This window comes from Aulonocara stuartgranti (genome assembly GCF_965226115.1).
Source record: "Aulonocara stuartgranti genome assembly, chromosome: 10".
Taxonomy (NCBI): Eukaryota; Metazoa; Chordata; class Actinopteri; order Cichliformes; family Cichlidae; genus Aulonocara; species Aulonocara stuartgranti.
In genome coordinates this window covers 14,904,203-14,928,033 of record NC_138946.1, presented here as the reverse complement: position 1 = coordinate 14,928,033, position 23,831 = coordinate 14,904,203, and the positions used below count along the sequence as shown (strand labels likewise).

Sequence of the window (23,831 nt, the reverse complement as noted above, 5' to 3'; positions counted from 1 at the left end):
CCAAAAACACGTGGGTGGTATACGCACACGCACGCACGCACGCACATATGTGAGAAAAAAAACAAAACACCTGACATGGTTACCGAAATTCACACGTGTACTACAAGTGTGTCAAAAAGGCTTTCTTCCATGCATCAATTATGAATAAAGGTGTAAGCAGGAGGGCGGAGGATAAAGATGGCTATGGGTGGGGAGAGGGGGGGGGGGTAAAGAGTGAGAGGGTGTGCGTGGGATGGAGAGCTAAACGAAGAGGGTGAGAAGGGGAGGGAGGGGAGAGGAGGGGTCTGGGTGGGAAGAAGAGGAAGGGGAGACATCTCGGGTTTCCCGCTGTCACAGATGGCAGAGGTAGAAAGAAAGCGACTGATACGTTACACCTTTCTCATTGTCTCCGCTATCTGCCGCTCTTTCTGCTCTCGCTGTCGTTTGCTCTCTGCCGCTCTATGAACTGGGTCATTACACTGTAACTTTGGAGAGCAGAGCGCAGCAATAGAGAGAGGTTAGAGAGAGGAATCAAGCAGGAGATCAGGGACCGGGGTGGGGGGTGAAAAAGGAAAGCTAAACCAGATGAGGGAGAGGTAGAGGGAAGGTTGGGTGATGGCGTGGGAAACAGAGGGGATGGAATAGATGTGAAGGAAACTTAAGGGACAGAAGAGGAAGTGGAGGAAGGAGAAGAGTGTTTTATGCTATGAAAGGAGAAGGAAGGGGTGGGATGGGAGTAATGCAGGACCTATATCTGTAGATGCTGGTGAGCTAATCATCTGCTCTAACATGCATCTCCCACCAAACACACATAAGACATGATTTTCACCTGATCTTTGTGCTTTAATCACTGAAACAATGAGTCCAAATCGATGCAATGTCTCTTACTTGCAATTTACATGTGTTGGGAGGGAAAATGCCAAAATAAATTCACAACTTACAAACTTTGTTTTTTGTCTCTGTAAATGAAAAATCTTTGGATATTGACTGTTGGCCAATCAAAGCTAATTAGATAATGGGTGTTTAACTTTAATTTTAATAGTCAGAATGATTAGCAGCTATGTTAACATGTCAGTGATCACATGATATAAATAAAGTCAAGAGATTAGCCTTAGATTTTGATTAGTTTAGCAAACATAATAACTTAAAAACATAAGTGACAGGCTCATCACTAATCCATAATTCTATTCCTGGAGAGATATGTTTCATTCAAATGTCTGTTAAAAAAAAAGATACAAATAATAACAGATAAACGTCTGCTTACACAGAAGCTGAGCAGCCAAGGATTTTCCAAATTCACAGAAATTTGTCTAAAAGTATATTTCATGTCCTGGAGTTTCCAAAGAAATGAAAACTATTATGCTAAAATGTCCACAATAAATTAAACTCACCTTAAAAATAAAAGCAATTTCAACCAGCTATACCGAGGCTGCTCTGTCAGACAGAGTGAAATAAAATATCTACAATGCCATAAAGCTTCTTGATTTGAAAGAGGGCAAATGTTAAAATACACTGAGCACGACCAACATTTGTATTAAGCGTGTTCATTGAAGCATCTATTGTCCAATTTTAGAGTGAAATCACTCACGTATTCGTGCCAGCGCTCCAGCCAATTTTGCAACGCAGGTCTTTGTGGTGGCAGATTGGCTGGGAGCATATGGCTAATAGCACTGCCGTGACAATAAGCCACACTGATTAATGGACGCCCTGAGCTCTTTGTGTGTGTGTGTGCGTGTTGTGTTGTGTGCAAAGCCCCCGCTGCAGAATCAGCATGTGAGAACATGAGGCAACAGCCGTAACTTTGACCTCAGCGGCTGTTGAAGACAAGCGACTGTTTACACTCGCTGCAGAAGCCATACTTTCTGCACTGTTGCTCCCCCAAAGGAAGTATTTAAAACAAAATCCTGCAGGACAGAACGAGCACCTTCTACTGTACGAGAGTCATACCGTACAGGTTACGCAAGCACATTTGATTCAGGTCCGCAATTATCCTCCACTTGATGAACGGCAATAATTTACAATAAAATCTGTTGCCAAATTGTTTATTTATATATTCACTGTAAATCCGAATTTCAATTGGTCTATCATGAGCCTCTCCAGCTGAACTGCCTGAGGAATATTCACCAAGCTATACGATGAAGTATTAGTGGGCCTGATTTCACAACTAAAGTCCCTGTGTGCGCATGTAGATGAACCCCAATTTATATTGGTACAGTTAAAGTTTTTCAGTGACAAGGTCAAGGAAAAAGAACAACGTAATTCATGTGCTAAATCTGAATTTTTATAACTGCGCTGTGCAGGGCTCTGAATACACAAGCATACTTCTTTGTGTCTACGGATCTATGTGTGTGTGCGAGTGTGTGTGTGTGCGCGAGTTCCTGCCTATTTTTTATAGTCAGATTGAAGAGCAAGGCCCATTTGTTAGCCATGAAACAACAGAAGGGTTCAGATTGACTAATGAGTTTCTCTGTGTCCTAATTAACCAGGCGTCAGAGACACATGCGCACACAAAATACACATGTTCTCGCGCGCACGTTTCCTATTGTATAGGATAGGTCGGCAAAACGTCCCTATAAATAGAACTTTCCTCCCAACCTACTTCCAAAGAAATTCATCTTAAGCTTATAATTAAAGCAACAACTATGATAGCCAAAACTCATCTTCCTCAACAGATAGGGCTTCAGGTGTGTGTGCGTATGTGCGTGTCGGGGGGGTTAATGAGGGTGACAAAATAAGAAATGTACATAGCGGTGATTGGTGAGAACTTCACAGGCAAAGTATGCTGGAGGAGAGAGGAGAGATGTGATGCATCTGTTCTCACCTGCACATGATCTCATGTGTCAGTAGCACTCTGCACATCTCTGGGTTCTTGTCCTGGCCTTCGTAAACAATCGGCTGAAAAGAAAGAGGAGAAGAAGAAAGCGGAGAGTTAAACTCGCAGGCTCCAGCGTGCTCATTTCACAGCACACCAAAGCCTCTTACTGTTTTTATTTACGGTGTGTGAGTGGCTCACAGAGATCCATTTAACTGATATGTAATACAACAACAGAGCAATCATCAGAAGTTGGACCGATGAGATTTGTTAATGGGATCAGTGAATTGTTTTTGTGGGAACTTTAAACCTTCATTTTCAAAAAAAAGCTTTGAGGAAATTACTATCTTAATAGTAGATTTATATCATAACGAGCATGAAGCTGCACCTTGACTTGTAGTTTTTCTGTAACGTAACTGCACCGTACACTGAGAATAGCGCCAAAGTGTTATTGAGATAATAGGTTAGGTCCCACTTCACCTCCATGAACGCATCCTTCATCAGTAGCACCTCTACTTCACATACACTCACACCCATTGTGTCTCACACCCCTCCTTACACACACACACATGCACACATACGCACACACGGAGCTGATTCACACTCATTGTTTTAGAAAATCCTCAAAATAACAACCATCATCTCATCGGCTCCGGAGAATGGTCCTCACATTTTCTGCCTCTGCTGCCGAGGCTTCACCTGCTTCTGTTACACAACACTCCCGCGCTGCTATGGAAGCAGAATAAACCGGCATAAGTCACACACCACTAAGCTACCTATCAATCAATACGCACGCCCTGTCAGTCTTTGGTCTGCAAAAGCTGGTTTGATGTGTCGTACCGAAAACTGCGGCGAGCCTGACTGAGTGACAAGATCGCTTTCCTCATGAGCAGCCAGGAAGTTTCTCTGCCCTTTAAAATCATCTCTGGCTCATGTTTAGACTGCCTGCTGCCATCAAGTGAACAATGATGAATGAATAAAGCTGATTTTAAGACCACTTAACAAGGCCACACTGACACCGCCATACTTGGAAAATGAGACATGTATATTCACATGTTAATGCATACCTATGTTATGTCTAAGTAGCTTTAAAGCTTATGGACTGTCAGATATACTACACATGGCCCAAAACTCAAATGCAAACCCTCTAAGAAGAATAATCAGTGCTTTTATTTCACCTGTGATTCCTTGTCATTCTCCATGAAGTGAAATTAACAGGGGCACACTTTGCTAGTTGCATAAAACAGGATTCAGGGGCACAGTGGAGAGGCTCTGAACCTCCCAGTGGCTTCTTATTGGGGCCTCAAGATGAGCAAAGGGTGTAGGCTGAACCTCTCATTTGTACCAACTATGTGAAACTTAATGGAAAGCAGTGACAGAGGCTGTACTGTCTGAGGGCCCCAGTATTGTAGCCTAAAGCATTTCATACTAATAGCTAGCTGTGTTTTCTGGAATTGGAGCCCCCATGTGTTTCAGGCCCCGAGGCCCTTGTCAGTTACAATTTTCCATGCATGTGCATATTCCATTTGAACCCCTCCTCCCCACGCCTGCAGGAAATCTATCGATATGTGAACCTGGAGACCGAAAAGCTCCTGGTGGTCCAGGATTCCAGGGATGTGCACCCACAGTCGATTCAAGCACGGGGTGAAAATATGAAACAAAAATGAGCTCATGGAGGAATCTGCACCAGGCTAAGCTGACATTCTCCAAGAAAAGCCAATCTGACCAAAAGCTGTCAAAGCGTCTGACGCAAGTTCAAATACGCAGGAAAGAAAATAAGCGTTTGTTCAGATTGTAAATATTTTAAATGACCTCAGACAAAGAAGAAAAAAAACCGCTCCCATTAACACACTACTGAGGTTGATCCGACACCCAACATCTGAAACTCTTTCTGGAAACGCTCACTCATCAACATTTGAACCGTAAAATCCCCCTGATTGCCCTTTAATGAAAGCCAAATCTAAGTGTGGGGAAACGCAGAGAAGGACAGAATTCTGACAGAGCAAATCTGAAGAGGAAACGTGTTTTATAAACCACAGTTGTGTCTGTGATTAGTCCTGCTCCTCGCGCCATGGGAAAAGAGTGGGCCAGGAGAAAGCAATGAGCTTGCTCCCTAACCTCGCCGAGCGCGCATCACCATCATCTCTTCCCTTTTTTTTTTTGCACTTTGCTATTTTCTTGTCTTACGCCCACACGCAAACACACAAGTAAACCATTAAACCTTTGGCTGGGTGAATGCATTGATCTTTCTAAACAGAACAGCCGTGTCGCCCGTGACACGTACCACCACATAACAGCCCACCTCCTTTATTTAAGGCGATCGGGTCAACAGCATAGATGAGCTACAGTCTGGGTCATGCAGCAAAAGTAAAAGTTTGTAACTGTAAAAGACATCCAGTTCTTTCCCACCTGACTGATTGCTGCTCGCCCTGTGCCAACAATCTTTCTTTTTTAAACCAGTTTGGTTTTCGAGAGAGGTCTTGCGTTACGGAAGGTAAAACAAAACATTAGTATTTACAGCAGAACTGCATGAAACTAAGGTCTAAAGTTTCTAATTGGTCTGCCCTCATGGCAGCTGGAGACCTCTGGAGCTCCAAAGAGGAAAAAGTGACAATGCAAAGATACGTCATCCACCCTCTGTGACAGCCTCTTGTGTTAGTGTGTACCTTCCTCTACCGCCACGGCCCACGTTTGCCTCAGATTCTTCATTGCTGCCACTTTGCCTGCTCTGCTCCTCTCTTTCATCTGCTTTTCCCTCCTCTGTCTCCTTCCTCTCTCCACCTCAGCAGGCCTTTCACACAGCATCTTTGCTTCTCTGTTCCCCACCTTTGAAGTGGCGTGATATGTGCGGCATGTAAACAAGGATCCGTTAAGCAGGGGAACACACTTCCTCCTGCGTTAGTGTCAGGTCGACTAGCGAGCTAGTGATCCGACAGGGCCGCAGTGACAGACGCTTTATTCTCCGGGACAGAGTCGTGATCAACGAGCTCCACGCTCTGCTTCTGAAGACTAGGAGGTGCTCTCCTTCTCCGTTTAACACAATCAGTTCTGGCCCTCAGCGCACAAACACAGAACAGGTAGACTTACAGAAATAGAACAGAAACAGGCAGCAGCTTTTAAATGCCAAATGTTGGAGTAGGCTTTTCCTTTACTGGCTGTTAAATCACAGTGAGAAGGGCGGAAAAAAACAGAATAAAAGCCGTTTGCCTCATTATAGTGTGTTGCACATACTCTGAATTACAGAGTCGAATATTTAAGTAAAACTAAAATTAATACTTTACACCGCTGATCAACTACTAAAACTGAGAAATTCATACTTAAAACAAATCTATGTTTCTATGGTTTACTCTGAATAATCTTAGAGAAATGACCCTCTTGCTTTCTTGTTTTTATCGTCTTCTGTTTCTGGGCTTTTAAACAGTGAAATGTGTGAAAGGTATGCTACTACGGCACCAAGAGAGATTAACGAGACTAGAATAAGGCTGGATTTTCGAGCATTTGCATCATGACAAATGTAAATATTGATGATTATTTCCTAAGTTGTAAAACAGAAAGCCTGTTTCATTATCACGGTTACAAACTCAGCAGCTCTTTATTTTGTGTGTTCCTGTCAAAAATGTGTTTGGGCATGCTGGGCTCGGGTCGTGTGTTTTCAATTTTGGTGGATGAAGCCACATCTTGTTAACAACCAGTGAAATAAGAGCGACACCAGTGCAACCTCTGGTCTTCTGTGTGGCTTCTTCTTCTTTTCTTTTTTTCTTTTTTCCCCCGCCTGGCAAGACAACAGTGGGTGCGAACAAATGCCTGTGTGTGCGGTTAGAGACAGCGGCCATGACATCACTGACCAGCTAAGCCAACCTCGCGACTGTTTTGGTTTGACCACCTGTTAAAGTTCCATTCCTCCACTACTGGGAATAACACACACACACACACACACACACACACACACACACACACACACACACACACACACACACAAACTGAAGCGAGCATGCTTTACGCCTTCTCCAAAGCACCTTTGCACATTTACTGTATACATACAGCACTAAACACCTGCTCCCCTTCCCCATCCACACAGCCACAGAGCAGCACTCACACAGTGCAAGGAAGGCACCACAGGTGCAGCACACCTGCCTCCATCCTTTTTCCCCCCCCTTTTCAAATATTGAAATTCTAAAAAGCCATTAATTTTTTCAGCATGAAAAAGTGTGCATGTATTTAATTTTTTCAAACTCTACAGGAGAAAGTCCCAACTGTGTGTATGTGTGTGTGTGTGTGTGTGTGTGTGTGTGTGTGTGTGTGTGTGTGTGTGTGTGTGTGTGTGTAGCTGGTTGTCACCCCACCAAGCCGAACCTAAAGAGTGTTATTAGGAAACAGTGTGGTCTCTTAGGCCTGCCAGCGTGCACACACACACACACACAGTATGTGGTGCAACGTGGCAGCAGTAATGTGAGACTGTCAGAGCCTGGAGTCACATTAGTAAGTATTCAGTGCATGGTGGGCTTCTTGGCTCCTCATACCTTGGCTTTCACAACACACACACACATTTTGAATTCCATCAGGCAGATAACTCTCACTCGCACTTTCTTCATGAACAAAAACAATCAGTTTTCATCCTGACTTTACCTGCGGGACCAGGAGCGCACAAACTGAAAATGCATCCCTGTCTTCCCGCCTCTCTCCTCAAACTCTACCTGCTCCTCTCTCTGTCTCCCTCCCTCTCTCTCTCTCGCTCTCCCTCCCTCTTATAAATGTACACATAAACAAAAACAAGAGCATTACCAGAAAAATTGGATCTGATCGGAATGCTTGATACGCAGCAGACCAAATCCCAGAGGTGCCCTTATATCTTTCCACTTCCTACTGCGAGCAGCAGAATTACGCTCCTGTTCCTCAACACCCGCTCGCTGCCTCCTCACTCTAATCACAGCGAGAGGAGCACAGGCAAAGACGCCTGGAGCCATGTGTGTGTGTGTGTGTGTGTGTGTGTGTGTGTGTGTGTGTGTGTGTGTGTGTGTGTGTGTGTGTGTGTGTGAGCACATCCCACATACACTGTGGAAACACCCACCCATTGAATCATACACGCATAAACATTCATTTCTGTGTGAAATAGAGGAGGGCGGCGGAGAACAAGAGGATCAGTGGAGCAGCTCTTTGTCAGAGAGGTAACAGGAGAGGTGACAGACCGCTCTGAGAGTGTGTTAGGGTGTGTGTTTACCTGTTTAGTCATGGAGTCTATGAGTCGAACATAAAAGTCCTGCTCTGTTCTGATGCCTGTTGGGATCCAGAGGAAGGGAGAAATATTGTAAACTTTACACATATTTTAACACACAGTGCAGCACGTTGCAGGGCATTTAAAATACGTGGAATTAGGTTAGCAAAGTGGCAGCAGCGGGAACAAGGAAACGAGATTAACGTCATTTACAGCAATAAGCTCGCAATAAATAAACAAAGGAGCGGGGCAAACGTAATTCTGACTCGCAAATTCTTCCTTCTTAAAGCTTTTATTAATGTTTCCTATTTAGGCCTGAAATATGAGTCAGTGGAGAACAGTCTGAGAGCAGAACGCTTTAAACGCTCACACTTGCGACTTGACACACAGTGGCTCCTTTTTAACGAGGCAGAAAGGGGTTGTGAAGAAGGTGAGAGGCTTATTAAAGATCAGCCAGCAGCTGCTCATCAGTTCAGTGTGAAAATAAATGTTGTTCAGCTTCTGCATTTCTCTCTGCTGCGATGCAAGCCTTACGCCAAGCCGGCTGTATCCATATAGCTCCCAAATCACACGAAAATCACACGTTTAACTCGGCATAGTTTACACAACACGAGACCTTGGGCGTTCAGCCCCGTGTTAAGGTGGTAAATAGATTCAAACACCTTGTTTGTTGACTTATCTGATAAATTGCTTGTGCCTATTCTGACTCCCAAATATCAACACATGCGAGACACGAATTGTAGCTATTGTTTATTACACAGGAGGCTGGTGCTGTGATGTCTCTGCTTGGGTTAGAGTGCAGCTCACACTGTCAAAAAATTATTTAAAAAAAAATAAATAAATAAAAATAAAGAGCACATAAAACTGGACAAACTAATTTAGGGACAGTGACAGCAATGAAGCCACAAAGCTGGGTCACATCCTGTAACAGCTGCCTTGAAATTTGACTAATAGAAGTCGGTCACGTTACACAATCGTGAATCTCTGCCCTGCAATTTCGTTGACATAAATTCTGGAAGCCTTGATAACCCATTGCAACATTTTTTTTACTACTTTGAGGACAGGACCCCCCCCCCCCCCCCCCCCCCCCCTCAAGAATCAGCTGCTGCCTGTGTGAATATCATTAAGTGTCTGATAAAATAAGACATGAAGCTGATCTGGCAAAGCTGACTCTAACTATGCATGCATATATATATGTGAGTGTGTGTGTGAGTGTGCCAGTCTGCTCACCATTACTGTAAAGAAGCTGTAGCCTGTAATGAATCCCGTTATTGGTCTTCTCTCCGCTGGTCTCCTTGACACACACACAACAAACACACAGCTGTTTATGGAAAATTTAACACCATTTTAAAAAAATAGCAAGAAATTAATTTTTTCCTCTTTTCACATGTAGGCTAGTGAAGCATACATCCAACTTAATGAATTCTTTACAGCGGTCTTGCATTAAATAAAAGCTGATTTATGCTCAGAGGAGTGCAGCCCTGTAATTTCTCCGTGTGTAATCGTGGTGTTATTGTGGATTTTTAATTCCTGCGTAATTACTAGTTGTGTTCGGAGGGCCAATAAATCCAACACGGAATTCTCCCGATACATTTCATCTAATTTAAGCCAAGTCATAATTGATGAGAAGCCCGGGCTGCAGCGCCGTTGTTTATATAGAACAAGTGGTTGGGTTGAATGGAGCTGTAAATTAAAACAATTTAAACTCCAAAAGGCATTTTTTTTTATTTATCAAATACACACGAGGGTTTAAGGAGGTTTGTGCCTTACAGTAAATTTATAATGCTTATAATATTGTATTTTTAGTTTTTAATAATAATAATAATATAAATAATAAGAATAATAATACAAACAATTAAAGGACAGGTAGTTCATTAAAATGGGACGTTAAAAATTCATTCAATAATGTCAGAAACCAAATTTAATATTCGAGGCCTTCACAAAATCTCAGTAATCTTCCTTCATCTAAAAACTCTTAAGACCAACGTGTATTTCTGAACCGACCTTCTCTTTTTCGATGAAGTCCACGAAGCTCGTCCTCTCGATCTCCACCGGCTGGCCCTGCCGGTCGTACAGAGCTAGGACGAAGTGGAAGAAGTTGGACTTCCGCAGGTTGGAGGGCGGCTGCTTCTCAAAGTGAGCCCGAGCCAGACCCACTCCACTGCAGACACACAGACGGAGGGGGTGTTAGAAGCAGTCAGAGGATGTAAAGTTTTTATGTTGTAAAAATTAGAAAAATTCAAAATTAATATAAGAAGGCAAGCAAATTAAATAGTAATAATTATGTAAAGTTAACCTAAAATAAATAAATAAAAACAAACCTAAAGGGCCTACAAGCACTGAAAGTATAAAATCTAGCTTGTGCTCTTTTTTTTTTTTTGGCAGATTTTTCTCTTATTTTAAAGATTGTGATTATGAAAGCTGCCTGTTTTATTTAATTATCTCCTGAATCTGTAAACCAACTTGAAGCACAAACTTGCTGTTCGCGTAAAGGGGAGATCGTGATAGATCCACGTTTACTGTGACTGGCTGTGGTTCAGTTGGAGAATTTTATTCCCTTCTAATAAAACAACGAGTAAGTTTGAAAATGGGGGGAAGTACAGGATTTATTTTTCTCTAGCACAGGACTGCATTTATGTATTTGTTCTTTGTTTTAATCCTTAATAAATCGCATCTGAAACATATGCGGAAAAAATAATCTCTAGACCAAGCACATGCTGCTTACAACTGTTTAGTTAATGACAGCTTGTGTGGTAGAATTGTTCTGAATGAGATTATTAATTCTACAGATGATTTTATCAGCAGTTGAATGGACAGATTTTTTTTCGGACTGCTGCACTTCCATTCCCAAAGTCTCAATTCTTGTACAGCTGCAGTATCCTGGAGGAGAACACGCAGGCTGATTCCATCTTTCGGTAAATGAGTGATGGTGGAAGTGCTCCTCACTTAGGCACAGCTCACCTTTGGGCGGCCGTGTTGGCGTCCAGCACGCCGCCCCCCTGCATCCAGCTCCGGACGTTCATTCCTCCCAGCGGCTCCTCTTTCAGGCTGCTGCCGCTTCTCTGGATGCTCTCCTGGATTCCAAACATTAACAAACCTCCTGAGCTCGATGCAAGTCCCTCCGTTTGCCTCTCTCCTCCCGGCTTTGCACTTGTTCTCTGGCGGATCCCTTTCAGTGACTCGAGCGGAGGAACCTTGAGACGCACTCTTGCTGCTGGTGCTGCGTGCGCTTAGAAAGACCTCAATCCAGCGTGCACCCTTTATTCCACTTTCTCTTGTCCTGAGGAGGGAGTTGGTGCTAAAACGGTAGGCGAATCATAATAAGTCATAAAATCCAGAACATCCAAGCACTTAAAAAAAAGGGTTAAAAATCGCACGCCCTGTGCGTAAAATATGTGTGTAGGGTGGAAAAAGTCACTCCTGGTGCGCGTGGAAACCCACCGCTTTGGGCTGTCACAGAGAAAAAAACAGAGAGATCAGCTAGTACCCGGATCAGATGTCATCATTTTCTGACACTTCTTTCTTCCTCTTTTTTTTTGCTCTCGCTCTCGTCTCTGCCTCAGCTCAGTGGTCCGGGACGCGCTGGCGTCGGTGATGTCCAGAGCTGCGCTGCTTCCCGCGGAAGACTCCCGAGCTCTCGCCACTCCGCTCTCTCTCTCTCGCTCGCTCTCCCTCTCTCTCAGAGGAAACCGCTTTGTGACTCTTCCCAAAGGACCCTCTCTGAACCAAACACGGCTTCTCCCGCCCCGGGGGGAGAGAGAGAGAGAGAGCTGGGATGGAAAGGGAATGAGGGGAGGGGACAGCACGGGAAGAGAAGCGAGGAGACGCCCCCAAACAAAGAATAGAGAGGAGTTAGGTCTGCCCCGCGTGCAGTGGCCACGGAACTCCTTCTCCCGCTGTCCTCCTCCGGTCCGCTTTCTCCTCGTTTTTTGAGGGGAGGATTTCTAATAAACGTTTAGAAGGTTTTCTGTAAATGTGGAGATGAAGTCCTGCGCGAATCCGTGCTGAAAGTTCAGATAGAGGAGCTGAAAAGGGGGGGGGGGGGGGGGGGGGGGGCAACGGCACTTCAGCAGAGTGGACATCACAGGGCAATCTCAGACATTTAACCAGCGTGGGCAGTTTCGTTCTAGTCTATCTAAGAACAGAACAAACGCCCCAAAACACGATTTTAATCTTTCTGTCTCCATGACTCAAACCTTAGTCGCAGATTTAGTTTTTGTTTAAAATCATAGTAATTAAATAATGTAGCGACCCCACACCCCCACGAAGAAAAGAAGAAGAAAAATAAGGTATGTTCGACCATAGTCCCGAGTCCACATCCTATTAGTCTATTTCTCGAGGCAGACCCGCAGCCTCTACATTTAGATCAAAGTTTTATTTACACCAGCTGGTTAGGCTCAATTATAAAAGCCACATTTCCTCGTCACAACATATCCCTGTTCCCCCCATTGTCTTCCTCGGGCCTGCTTATTGCAGCCTAGCGCCGCAAGACACACAAACAAAAGTGACAATAACAATAATTAGCTCAAAATAACAATGAACATAATTGAGGATAATTGCTACCAGATTTCCCCGCTTTGTTTCTCCCTTTAGCACCATCTGTTATTTGAAACAATTTATCACGCCGCCGAGGGGGGATTTAAACTAAATACAAATATTAATAGATAATTCGGTGGACTATTTTTTTAATAGAATAAACTGCGGCGTATTGATCTGTTTAGGTGCAAAAGGTCAACAACTTTAGCGGTGTTCGGCTGGCTGTGAAAATGACTGGCAGGGCGCACTGGCGCCGTTCCAGGCTTTTATTCCCAAAGGTTATTGAAAAACGCTCTTGACCTTGATTATGGAGAATAAGAGTCTTTTATGCTTCAGTTTTCTTGCTTATAGAGGAAGAAGGAGACGGTGGCGGATGAACCCGTGTGGGATATAAAGAATTTCATAGCTGAGGAGAAAATAATAATAATATAATGGAATGAATCAAAAATTGAGAGGTGTGAGAGGTGTTTGGATCGATCGGGAAGAAATCAAACACGTGTAACAGGAACAGATTATCCAAAAATAATAACGAACATATTTATCACCGCGTGTCAGCTCATGTAGGCCCACAGCTAAACTGTGGAGGAAATAAATGCTTGTGAATGTAATCAAACAGTGTTGGTTAGTCACTTTTTCAATTTTCAAAATATCAGATATGATTGGTGAGGTTTCAGGAAGAAATATCGATTTAAAAAAAGGACTCTTTAAATTTCAGGTCATTAAAGTCAGGTTTGGTATATTTGCTCTCGAGGGACTATAAAGGAAATACGGTATCAAAAGGCCACGGAGGTGTAATTGGGCATCACAGGTGGGGCTTTTAATACGGAAGTGTTAAAGTATTTAAGATTTCTGAGGCAAAATTCGGTGTTTAATAAAACGCATTCAGAGATAGACATTTTTGAGTTAATGCAGGAATGTTCATGAGCACTGCGGGAGATGTCAGATTAAAGAAAAACGCTCAGAGAAAACACCGGTACTAACTTAGTGCGCGCAGTGATTCCCAACAGTGCGGGGACACAAGTAGCCCAAGGAATGTGTGTGTGTGTGTGTGTGTGTGTGTGTGTGTGTGTGTGTGTGTGTGTGTGTGTGTGTGTGTGTGTGCGTCCAGCAGCGCTGTGGCCTTAGATTAGAGCCCAGCTAATCTAAAAACTAACACAACTGCGCCATCATGTGTTCACATCGTGCAATTGCAGAAATAACCCAAAAGTTGTAACGTCAAAATTAAACGGATGTAGTGCAACCTGTGATTATGGTGCAACATCTCCTTAAGCCGACATCACAATCACTAAATTCTTTGAGCCGTCAGTTTGTTTTCACTTTAACAGTCTTTTTACTCTATTTAGTCTGTTAAAGTAGAAATACTCAGTGTCCTGTGTAAGAACGCTAATGCACAAAGTACAATTAAATGTTAACATTATTTTACTAGCAAGAATGACCCTGCCTTCACAAAAGTACAAAACTGCTTTACATACACTCACCAGCCATTTTATTAGGTACACCTGTCTTGCGACAGATTGGTGACGTGTTCAGGCTTTGTGCCGCCTCTCATCCTACGCTCAAAACAACATCCCGGCAGCCACCTTTGTCAGCCCTCAGCCTCCTACTAGATGCACGTGTGGTACAAATGTGAAAATCCTAGGTGACTTCCTTCTTGAGTTATCGCAGTCATAAACTTGGGTGTCCCCTGACCATACCTTTCCAGGCTTTCGTGGCTGAGGGGTAAAATGATTCTTGAACATGAAGGAGTAATTTTGAGTAAGAATTTGGTGACCGTGTGTGAATTGTAGCCTCAGTTTCCAGGTCTTAGCTGACAGCAGTGGCACCCAGTGTGGTCTTCTGCTTCAAGGTTTGATGTGTGGTTTGTTCAGAGATGCTCTTCTGCATTACTTGGTTATAATAACACTGTAAAAAAAATGTAGACTTTATGGTAAATTACTGGCAGCTGTGGTTGCCAGAATTTCAACCTGAAAAATCAATTGTAAATGTAGAACACGAAACGGTATACTATTCTGGTAACCTTGAATTTCACAGTAAAGAGTTTTATATTTTTTTTTGTATTTTTTATTTTTTACAGTAAATAACTATGAATTTAAAAATAAATTATAAAATTCTTTATGGGTAATTCATGTAAAAACAACATACACTCCATTAACCTGATTACAGTCTTACATTGTTAAATACAGTGAAACTGTATAAAATAAATATTAAAAAGTTCAATATTACAGTAAATTACTGGCAGCCGTTGTTTACCTGAATGTTACTGTGGAAAATATAGTGCAGAATACATAATGGTATACTTTGTTGATAAATGTAAAATTCACAGTGAACTGTTGTTTTTTGTACAACAATTACATTGAAATAAAAAAGTAATATGATGTAAATCTGTTGTCAATATACACTTTTAATAAGCTTGATTACAGTCTCCTATTGAAAAAGTACAGAAGAGCTGTATAATACAATACATTTTTTTATTTAAAAGTTCATATTTACATACAATAACTGTTGTAGCCAGAATGTCCCCGAAAAAATTAAGGTCAGAATCAGAATACTTTATTGATCCCTGGGGGAAATTATTTTTTGTTACAGTGCTCCATTATAAACCAACATTAAGACAAGACAGACAATACACTAACTAAGAATAGTACAATATACACATATATATACATACATACATACATACAACAACAACAACAACAACAACAATCTTTATTTATAGAGCACATTTAAAAGCCTTGGGCATACCAAAGTGCTTTACATAAAACAATAAAAAATAAAACAGTTCACACATTAACATCAAATACATAAAGGTAACGAATTATGTTCACAGATAAAAGCCACCAATAAGAGTAAACTGCAGCACATAGGTTATAGCAAGGTAAGACTGTACCACCATGATAAAAGACACCAATAATGGAAAGATAGCAGAGAATTTAATACAATAGGTCAATAGGTCACTGCAAGCAAGCAGTTTATGAGTGACTTATACATACATAAGTCACTCATAAATAAATAGCTGAAAAAGAAACATGTGTAGTTATAGCAGCAAACAGTGTGTTAAGTGGATGCGTTGTACAGGGAGATGGCCACAGGCAGGAAAGATTTCCTGTGTCGTTCAGTGGTGCTTTTCGGTAATCTCAGTCTCTCACTGAACGTGCTCCTGTGACTGACCAGCATGTCATGGAGTGGGTGGGGGGTGTTATCCAACATTGTCTTTATCTTGGACAGCATCCGCCTCTCCGACACCACCTTGAGGGAGTCCAGCTCAAGTGTTGTTTTCAATAAATTGCATGATCAAAAAATGTTCCCATTTCTTCTTGTTGCATGTTGAAGCTCTACTTGGAACCTTGTTAAGACCCAAACATGCAAAATATGATTTTTTTTTGCCATTTTTCAAGTGGTCTTAAACTTCTGATCGGGACTGTACAAGCTAAAAATAACAGCAGTATGTTTTCTTCAGCCACATACATCACAGTGGACCAACAAGTGCAGTCTGTGTTCAGACAAGTTTTGAGCAATAGAAAAAAGTAGCTTATATGCAGTGTTGGGACTAACGCGTTATTAAGTAACGTGTTACAGTAACTACGTTATTATTGTGGTAACGTGCACGGTAACTAGTTATTATAACAAAATCAGGAACGCGTTAATCGTTACTGGGATTTAGATAGGCTCGTTATTCGTTACTTCTTGCGGTGGCTATCGCGGAGCTTCCACAGATTCAGTAACATTAGCAAGTGGTGGAGGCCAGCAGGTGGATGAGGGAAAGGGGAGGCAGGAGGAGCAGAGACCCGAGGCGGCCGCCGGTCCGAGTGTCAGGTGAACTGAACTTCAGGTAAGAAGTTATGACCTGAAGTATTGGTTTATATGACCTATAAACCAAGTTTAGGTGTAGTTTATTTTCGTTATGTTGACTTTTTCGTACTGCGTACTAGCTAGCCTGACCGAGTTTCTATACAGCTGGGTGGTGCTATGTTACTGATGTTGAACTTTTTTTTGTTCATAAGGTTAGTTAGTAGAGTTTCCAACCATCCCATAAAAAACGGAATCGTCCCATATTCAGAGAAATTATTACGCATTTCGTATTGAGGTGAAAAGGAACACAGTTTGTCCCCGTACTTCAGCTAGAATAAAAAAGACACAAAGCTGGAGTTATTCTATGTCTTTGCTGCACAGCTGCCTCTTCTTCTCTCATTCTCTCCCCCCTCTCTCTCCTGTTTCTACTTCAATCATGAAACTGACCAATGATCAGCTGATCGGCTTTTCTCTCTTGTTTATTTATCGCCCACTTGCCAGAAAGAGGAAACCGGCGGATGTCGCGCTAAACAACAGCAGCATGTTTAAGCTTGATCAGCTGTTGTTAGAATTTATTTAATATTAATTTCTAGTATCAGCTGATGTTTGCTGGAGCCACAGCTGTAAAAAAAAAGCTGCTGGTCATGATATGGTTTGGTTATCTGGTGAGAGGGAAACATGAAGATGAAACCAGGAGATGTCCTTACTGGATCATCAGAGCTGAACAGGTGATGGAGAAACAGGTTTACCTTTTAGGTGACATGAATGAGTTGAAGGGAAGTTATGAACTGTTTCTGAGAGACAAATAACACCAGGATCCTTTTTATGTAGCTGACAGCTGGTAACTGTGCAGGGGCGGGTCTAGCAAAGTGTTGCCAGGGGGGCATGTAGGGCATTAACAGGGAAAAGGAGGGACAAAGAAATACTTTTATTTCTTATTCTCATTTAAAATATCTAGCTTTAAAAAAATAATTATCTGAATCTTACAACAAACAATTGATAGATTGATACATATATACCATCAGAACAGTGTACATCACTGTCACAACAGCGTTTGTTTTCATTCAAAGGCTTTATGATTTTTCCTATAATGGTGAGCCGGTCAGTCAAAACGCCCGGGCCGATTTTTTGTCCCAGTCCAGCTCTGTATGCAGCTTATCTGCAGTCTGGAGTTACCTACATCTTCCTATTCAGAAGACAGAATTTCCAAGTTCTGAGTACAATCCACATGCCATTTGCATGTGTGTCAACAAGCGAACACACGCACGTGTGTGTGTGCTTGAGTACAAAGCTAAAGCACGAAAACGAGCGCAACTGTTTGGGGATGGCACATTATCTAAACACGGTGAAAGAGCAAAGTCAGCGAAATCAAGCACCACGGCTAGCTCCGCCAGCCTGCTGCCAGTGTGAAATGACACATTTGTGGGCGCTTCCCATGGCAGCGGCATGAAAAGAAGAAGAGGAGAAAGGATGGCTGAGTCTGTGCTTAGCGGTGTTGTGTTACAAAATGATGGTCTGCCAAAAACGGATCGGTCGTATTTAAACTGCCATAACAACTTGTTGGTCTACAATATGTGAAAAGATCTATCAAATGTAACCTTCATGAATGAAATGAAGTCATCTTGAGCCAGAAACAAAATTGCTATAACAAGGTAGAAGCGGCAATCAGTTTTTGTTAGTGATGTTTATATATGCTTTATTTATGCAGTTGAAAAAATGTGGTTGCTATTAAAAATGTGTTTTTTAAGAGTAGTGTGGCCAAGAGGACAGCAGATGTTTCAAGAAATGTAAGAATAGTTGTGTAAAGATATTTTAAGTGGACCAAGAGGATAAGGCGTTTGTAAACCCTGTTGTGGGAAGTCTATCTAGCAAGATATGTAAAGATATTGGCCATAAAAAAACAGAGGGAAAGATAGGAAGTGAGTTTTTGTGAGGCAATGAGTTGTTGGCACAAGACAAGTGGTCGTTGTGACACCATGACAACAAAGAGGTCCCATAAATGGGGCTGGGCTGTTTGTGTCGCCACATGACGGGCGAAGAGAATGGGGAAAATTCTTCTATTTCAAGTGCACATGCTGTACATCGTGCAAGCAGCCTTTCCAAATTAGCTGGAGACCACGCATTTTTTCACTCAAATACTCAACACATTTCACACATTCACACCTGCTTTTTGCCCTGCACACCTCTTTCTCTAATTATTTATCAACAACCACTCCTTTTTCACCTCTGCTACCTTGCCTTTATTACATCCTCTTAGCTAGCACCAGTGACTGGACAAAACACCTACCCACTGCTTTTCTCATCATTTCTTTTGTCACGGTCAATTCATTCGCCTGGACGCATTAGCTAAACCAACTTTACAAAACAAATTTCCCCGAAGAGCCCGCTTCTCAGCTTAGCTGCCTACATTTCAGGACCTAGCTAAGGACGGTACTTACCCACACAAACACATTTAACTTACCGAAAAAAAGCCACGGGGCTTCCGGTGTTGTGCCAAAAAGCGATTGTCTGCCAAAAACTGATTTCCGGTATTTGCCAAAAACTGATTGCTTGTATTTAAACTGCTATAAGTAACTTGTTGGGCTATACTATGTGAAACATATGTCAAATGCATCCCTTATGGATGACATAAAGTCATCTTGAGCCACAAACAACATTCGTGTAAAAAGGTAGAAGCCGCAATCAGTTTTTGGCAGTGACTTTTATATAACCGTTATTTATGCAGTTTAAAAGAAACTCATTAACATTAAAATGTCTTTTGTAAGAGTAAGTTGGCCAAGAGCACAGCAGAAATGGCAGCAAATATTACAATAGTTCTATAAAAATATTTTAAGTGGGGATAAAGGACCGGATTGGTTATAATGCAAGTACAATAACACAGAGTTATAAAGATACTTGAAAAACGGATAATTTTTTAATTCTCTATATAACCCCTTTGTAAACCCTGTTCACCGAAGTCTATTTACGAACATACGTAAAGATATTACACATAAAAAATACACAGAAACATTGGAAATCACTTTTTGGCACAACACCGGTCTGTCTGTGGGGTAGTCCACTTTACTCAACAACACCTCAGGCTGTCACTATGAAACAGCTGGTCGTGATTAATTTTTTTTGTTTTTGTTTTTTGCGCCTGTCCCGTTTGGCTCTTTTGCCATCAGAATTGTTGTCTAAAGACAAAGAAAGATGCCCAACGGATTTACTTTACCAAACTGACCATCCCAGCCTTGCCGTAATGGTCCATTTGATTCACCTTTTATTGTTTATTTTATTTTCACTTACTGAATACGGGACAGACTTGACTGGGGGAAAGAAGGGGAGAAAGAAAGAGGGAAAGAGAAACAGCTGAGAAGAGGGACGGGGGAGAAGGGCAAAAGACAAAAACCAACAGAACGGGCAGAAAAAAAATGCATATATCAATCACCTGGATCACCTGCTGAGAAAGAAAAAAGAAAGCAAGCAGAAGAGAACAAGAGTAATAGAATAAACAACATCACAGTGATATATGGGAATATGACAGTAAATACTAAATATTAAACATTATTGTGCAGCACATAAGATCAACAGAACACAGTGTGCTTTGAGGTAGGAGCCAAAAAGGGTGTAGTTTGTGGGTGTGATCACCCGTGTGTACACCTGTGAGCATGGACGCGCTTGTTTTTTTTAAAAGGTTCCTTCATGTAATGATCTGCTAGAGGGTGTGGGGGGGCCACAGCCCCGTCCTCCAGGGCATGAAGCAGGTATGGAGGAGATCAAAACTCCAGACATCCAGAGGCCCCCAGAACACAAGAGACCAAGGAAGACCAACAGAGGGGCAGCCGCGCCACTGTCCCAGAAAGAGCTGAGGAGAGTCCCAGATGAGGGTTCACTCAGCAGCCGCGGAGCAGAAGCCAGGGGGAGTTGCAGTGACGCGCCCGTGAGCTCCGCCGGCAGCCAGCCGTGCCTGAGTGACCGAGCCCCAGGCCGAGAGGCCGGGGGCACCCCACCTCCGAAGTGGCCCGAGCGAGCCCCAGGCTCCAGGCCCCGATAAGCGGCCGCCAAGGAGTGAGCCGGTGTGTACCTGGATGCCCATCCCCGGACACAAAGAACCACCAATGCACCGATGTCTGAGGGAGTCCGCCACTGGCAGGGGAAGTGGTGGTGGGGGGAGATAGGCCTCCAAACCTTGGAGGGCCTGAGATGTCCCCAGAGAGGTGGCGTTTGATACCCAACCTGACATATAGACACAGACATACAGGCACACACAGATACAAACATCCATTCCCACCCTCATGCTCTCATATGCACTTACTCCACACTCAACCAATGTGGAGACAGACATAAAGAGACGCTGTACACACGATCACACTCCCCAAGCGTACTCTACGAACCAGGTCTAGGTACCCTTGCCCCTGGAGGGGGGAACTGCACCCAGACCCAGGTGGTGTTACCCTTTTTCCCTGCGGTGGGGGGAGGCAGACCGCCCCGACTCCGCAGCAGCAGGAAGGCTCCACACTCCAGACCGCAGTCGGACGGCCAACTCCTCCTCCTAGCCCCCCTGCTCCAGCAGGCCGCAGAGAATGGGGGTGGGAGAAGACTCCAAACCTCCCTCCACCCGCTCATTGTAGTGTTGATGCATGTGTGTTCTAAGGTGCAATTAAAACCCAGGAGGGCATGGAGCTACCTGCCAGAGAGCAGCAGGTAAGCGCATGGTCCCTCCTGCTAGCCCTCAATGTCTAAGTGTATTTAAAATTGAGAGCCCCCGAGGCCCGGCCCGGGCCCCAGCCCAGAGACGGAGCGCCCCCAGAACCTCACGCCCATCCCAGACCCACCCAGGGGCAGCCGTGATTTTGAAACGTAAACGCTGGACCTCCTCTCAGCGTCAGGCTCCATCTGCCCTTCCCGAACAGAGATAAGCAAGTTTCTCCGTGACTGCAGCTGCCAGTCAAAGCTGTCGTGATGACGTTTCACCCCAATTTAACAGCTTTGTGTTACTAATTAGAATCAAACTTATAAGAAAGGAGACCCAATGAACATAAATCAGCCTGATGAGAACTACTGATAATGATAGAAAGCATCTTTGGAAAAAAAAATGATCTGATTTTTTTTTTCTTCTAATTTTAGCCCGACCCCAGTCCCATCCGCTAACATAGATGAGGGTTTTTTTATGACCTATACTGCAGCCAAGACACTAGGCGGTGATAGAGACGTTTTGGCTTCATTTTTGGGGAGCATGTTTCCTACAGTATTGCTGCCCTCTGCTGTTGCAGTACCTCAAAGTCAGACGCAACGGCTCAGTCACCTGATGCATTGTCTCCAAAATGTACATATAAATGAGACTTTTCAAAGAAACTGATACAGCTTTTGTAATACATTCGACTGCTTTTGACCTTACGTACTACACCCATTATTATTTGCTTAACATTATTTGTGTGGCATTTCATTTTAATTTCAGCAGGTGGTATCACACCCACTTTTCAGTCGCTTACCTTTTCCAAAACAATGATCTTTATTTTGTTATTTTCCTTACACTTCATCAAAGTATTAGTAAGAACAGTCACAGCATTCAGAGTGGATGGTTCATTTTATTTGACATTCAGTTTTTGTAAAATAAACAAGGCAATGCCAGGCATAAAGTCCAAAAACCAACATGAAGCATTTTAACAGAAAAGAAATGGCACTGAGAGCCACATTAAACAGAGCAGGTCCTAAAGCTGTTTTTGGATAAACTCAATGGACAAAAACAATTCATCTTAAACAAGAATCTGCAGGGAGTGTCGGGGAGAGCAGCCCCACAAGTACAATTCATCTCTACGCATCTGTCAGTCAGAGGCAACAGTATCGAAGAGCAGATTTAAGAACGCATTCGGAAAATACAGTAAGTAAAACGTCTTTACAGAGCTCTCACTCCGTGGCAGCTATAGATTCCATTTCTGTATTTGCTCACACTCAAAAAATTATGATTTTTACAAAGAATCGTGAAAAGTGGAAACAGTGAAACATCTGGATATCAGATGCAAGGCTAACTTTGCTGTCACACTGGTCAAAAATGGTTTTCTGTCTCTGGGTTTTTAGTCACATTCAGTAAAGATCATCAAATATGAAAGTCTAACAGCAGTACTAGTTAAGTAGACAAAATACATCCTGAAATTATGATTGCAGAGCAAGCCAATTAGGAGCAACTAAAAAAAAAAAAGGAAAAAAAAAAAAAAAAAAAAAAAGATATTCAGGTTAACTTATTGTACTTGTATGTATGTGTGACTTTACAATCTGAAAAGGCATTATGGCCCCTTAGAGGAGCTTAACTGTAAAATGAATCCTGCTCAGTGTAAGGAGCACCAGTGATGGCTAAGACATTTGTTGGCACATTACCACAGTCACTGATGCGTATTTTAAGTCAATTCAGAAAAAAATGTAGAAAGAAAAACACAAATCACAGGATGCAAATAATGCATTAAAGATTGCATTTTTTTTTTTAAAGCTTCACTGTCTGCGTGTACTTTATATTAATCAGATGAATATTGAGCACAATTATTAGCTTATTATGTGCTAATAATTTGATGTCAAACTGTCCCAGACAGTATGAAAAAATGAAGCCACAGTTCGTAGCCTGAAGAGAGAAACTGCAACTTCTCCAACGTGGTGTAATAACCGAGCAAATACTTGAGGAATCAACAGCTGACAAGCATCTCGTATTCATTATTTAATACTGAAATGCAAAATTCACATACAGCTGCCACTGACTGTTATCGCCCTCGTGGGGCGTCACGTCACATTTCATCTTACAGGTGATCTCAATGCAGGACGCAGTGGAAATGCGTCATGGCGAAAACCAAGTGTGTTTTAAACAGCTCAATTCATTATAACCGTTTCAAGTGCTGTATTTAAGTAAAAAAAAAAAAAAAAAATCAACGTTGAAGGAATGGTGTTGGTAATAAAATAAGTTGTGTACAGAAAAGTCCTTAGGTTCACCTTTCAGAAGAACATGTGCAAAATACATCAAACTCTACATTTCATCTCTTTAAAAAAATAAACACAAAAAGTCAAAACAGCGTTGGTCAGGTTTGATCCTACACTGATCGTGTATTCATTCTCAACCCTGCAGCCCACGCTTCCTAATGTCAAGAATATGGTCATTCATACTAATAAGACCTTTAATAATAGTGCTAGTAAGTAATACTGCTGAGCGCTAATTAATGCGTCTCCTGTCCGTCTGCACCATGCTGATCCCACTCCTAACAGTAGAGGGCACCAGAGTGATCACACCAGCTTAAAAGATGCATCATATAGACTGGAGAAGCAGCAACACTGGCTGGTCTCAAAGATCAGAGGGCTTGATTTCCCAGCAGCTTCTTATCCAAAAAATTCTCTTTGCTCTCAGGCACGTGAAGAAACAAAGAAAGGAAACTTTGGAGAAACCAAGCCCTCGTCTTACATATATATATGTGTATATGTGTGTGTGTGTGTGTATATAATATATATATATATATATATATATATATATATATATATCTATATATC

At 42.5% G+C, this 23,831-nt stretch overlaps 1 protein-coding gene across 5 annotated transcripts in view; it reads right to left on the bottom strand.

Moving 5' to 3' along the window:
- LOC309715940 (transcription factor COE1) overlaps positions 1–11,717 on the bottom strand; it is a 92,124-nt gene extending 80,407 nt beyond the window's left edge. For all 5 annotated transcript variants that reach the window (XM_082549455.1, XM_082549456.1, XM_082549458.1 and 2 more), the window contains exons 1-5: positions 10,965–11,717; positions 10,008–10,164; positions 9,234–9,297; positions 8,010–8,065; positions 2,801–2,874 (exon numbers count right to left, since the gene is read on the bottom strand). In XM_082549455.1, coding sequence (XP_082405581.1) covers positions 2,801–2,874; positions 8,010–8,065; positions 9,234–9,297; positions 10,008–10,164; positions 10,965–11,092 — 479 coding nt within the window. In that variant the 5' untranslated portion in view covers positions 11,093–11,717. The remainder of the gene's footprint in view (positions 1–2,800; positions 2,875–8,009; positions 8,066–9,233; positions 9,298–10,007; positions 10,165–10,964) is intronic.
- Between the last annotated feature and the right edge of the window lie 12,114 nt (positions 11,718–23,831).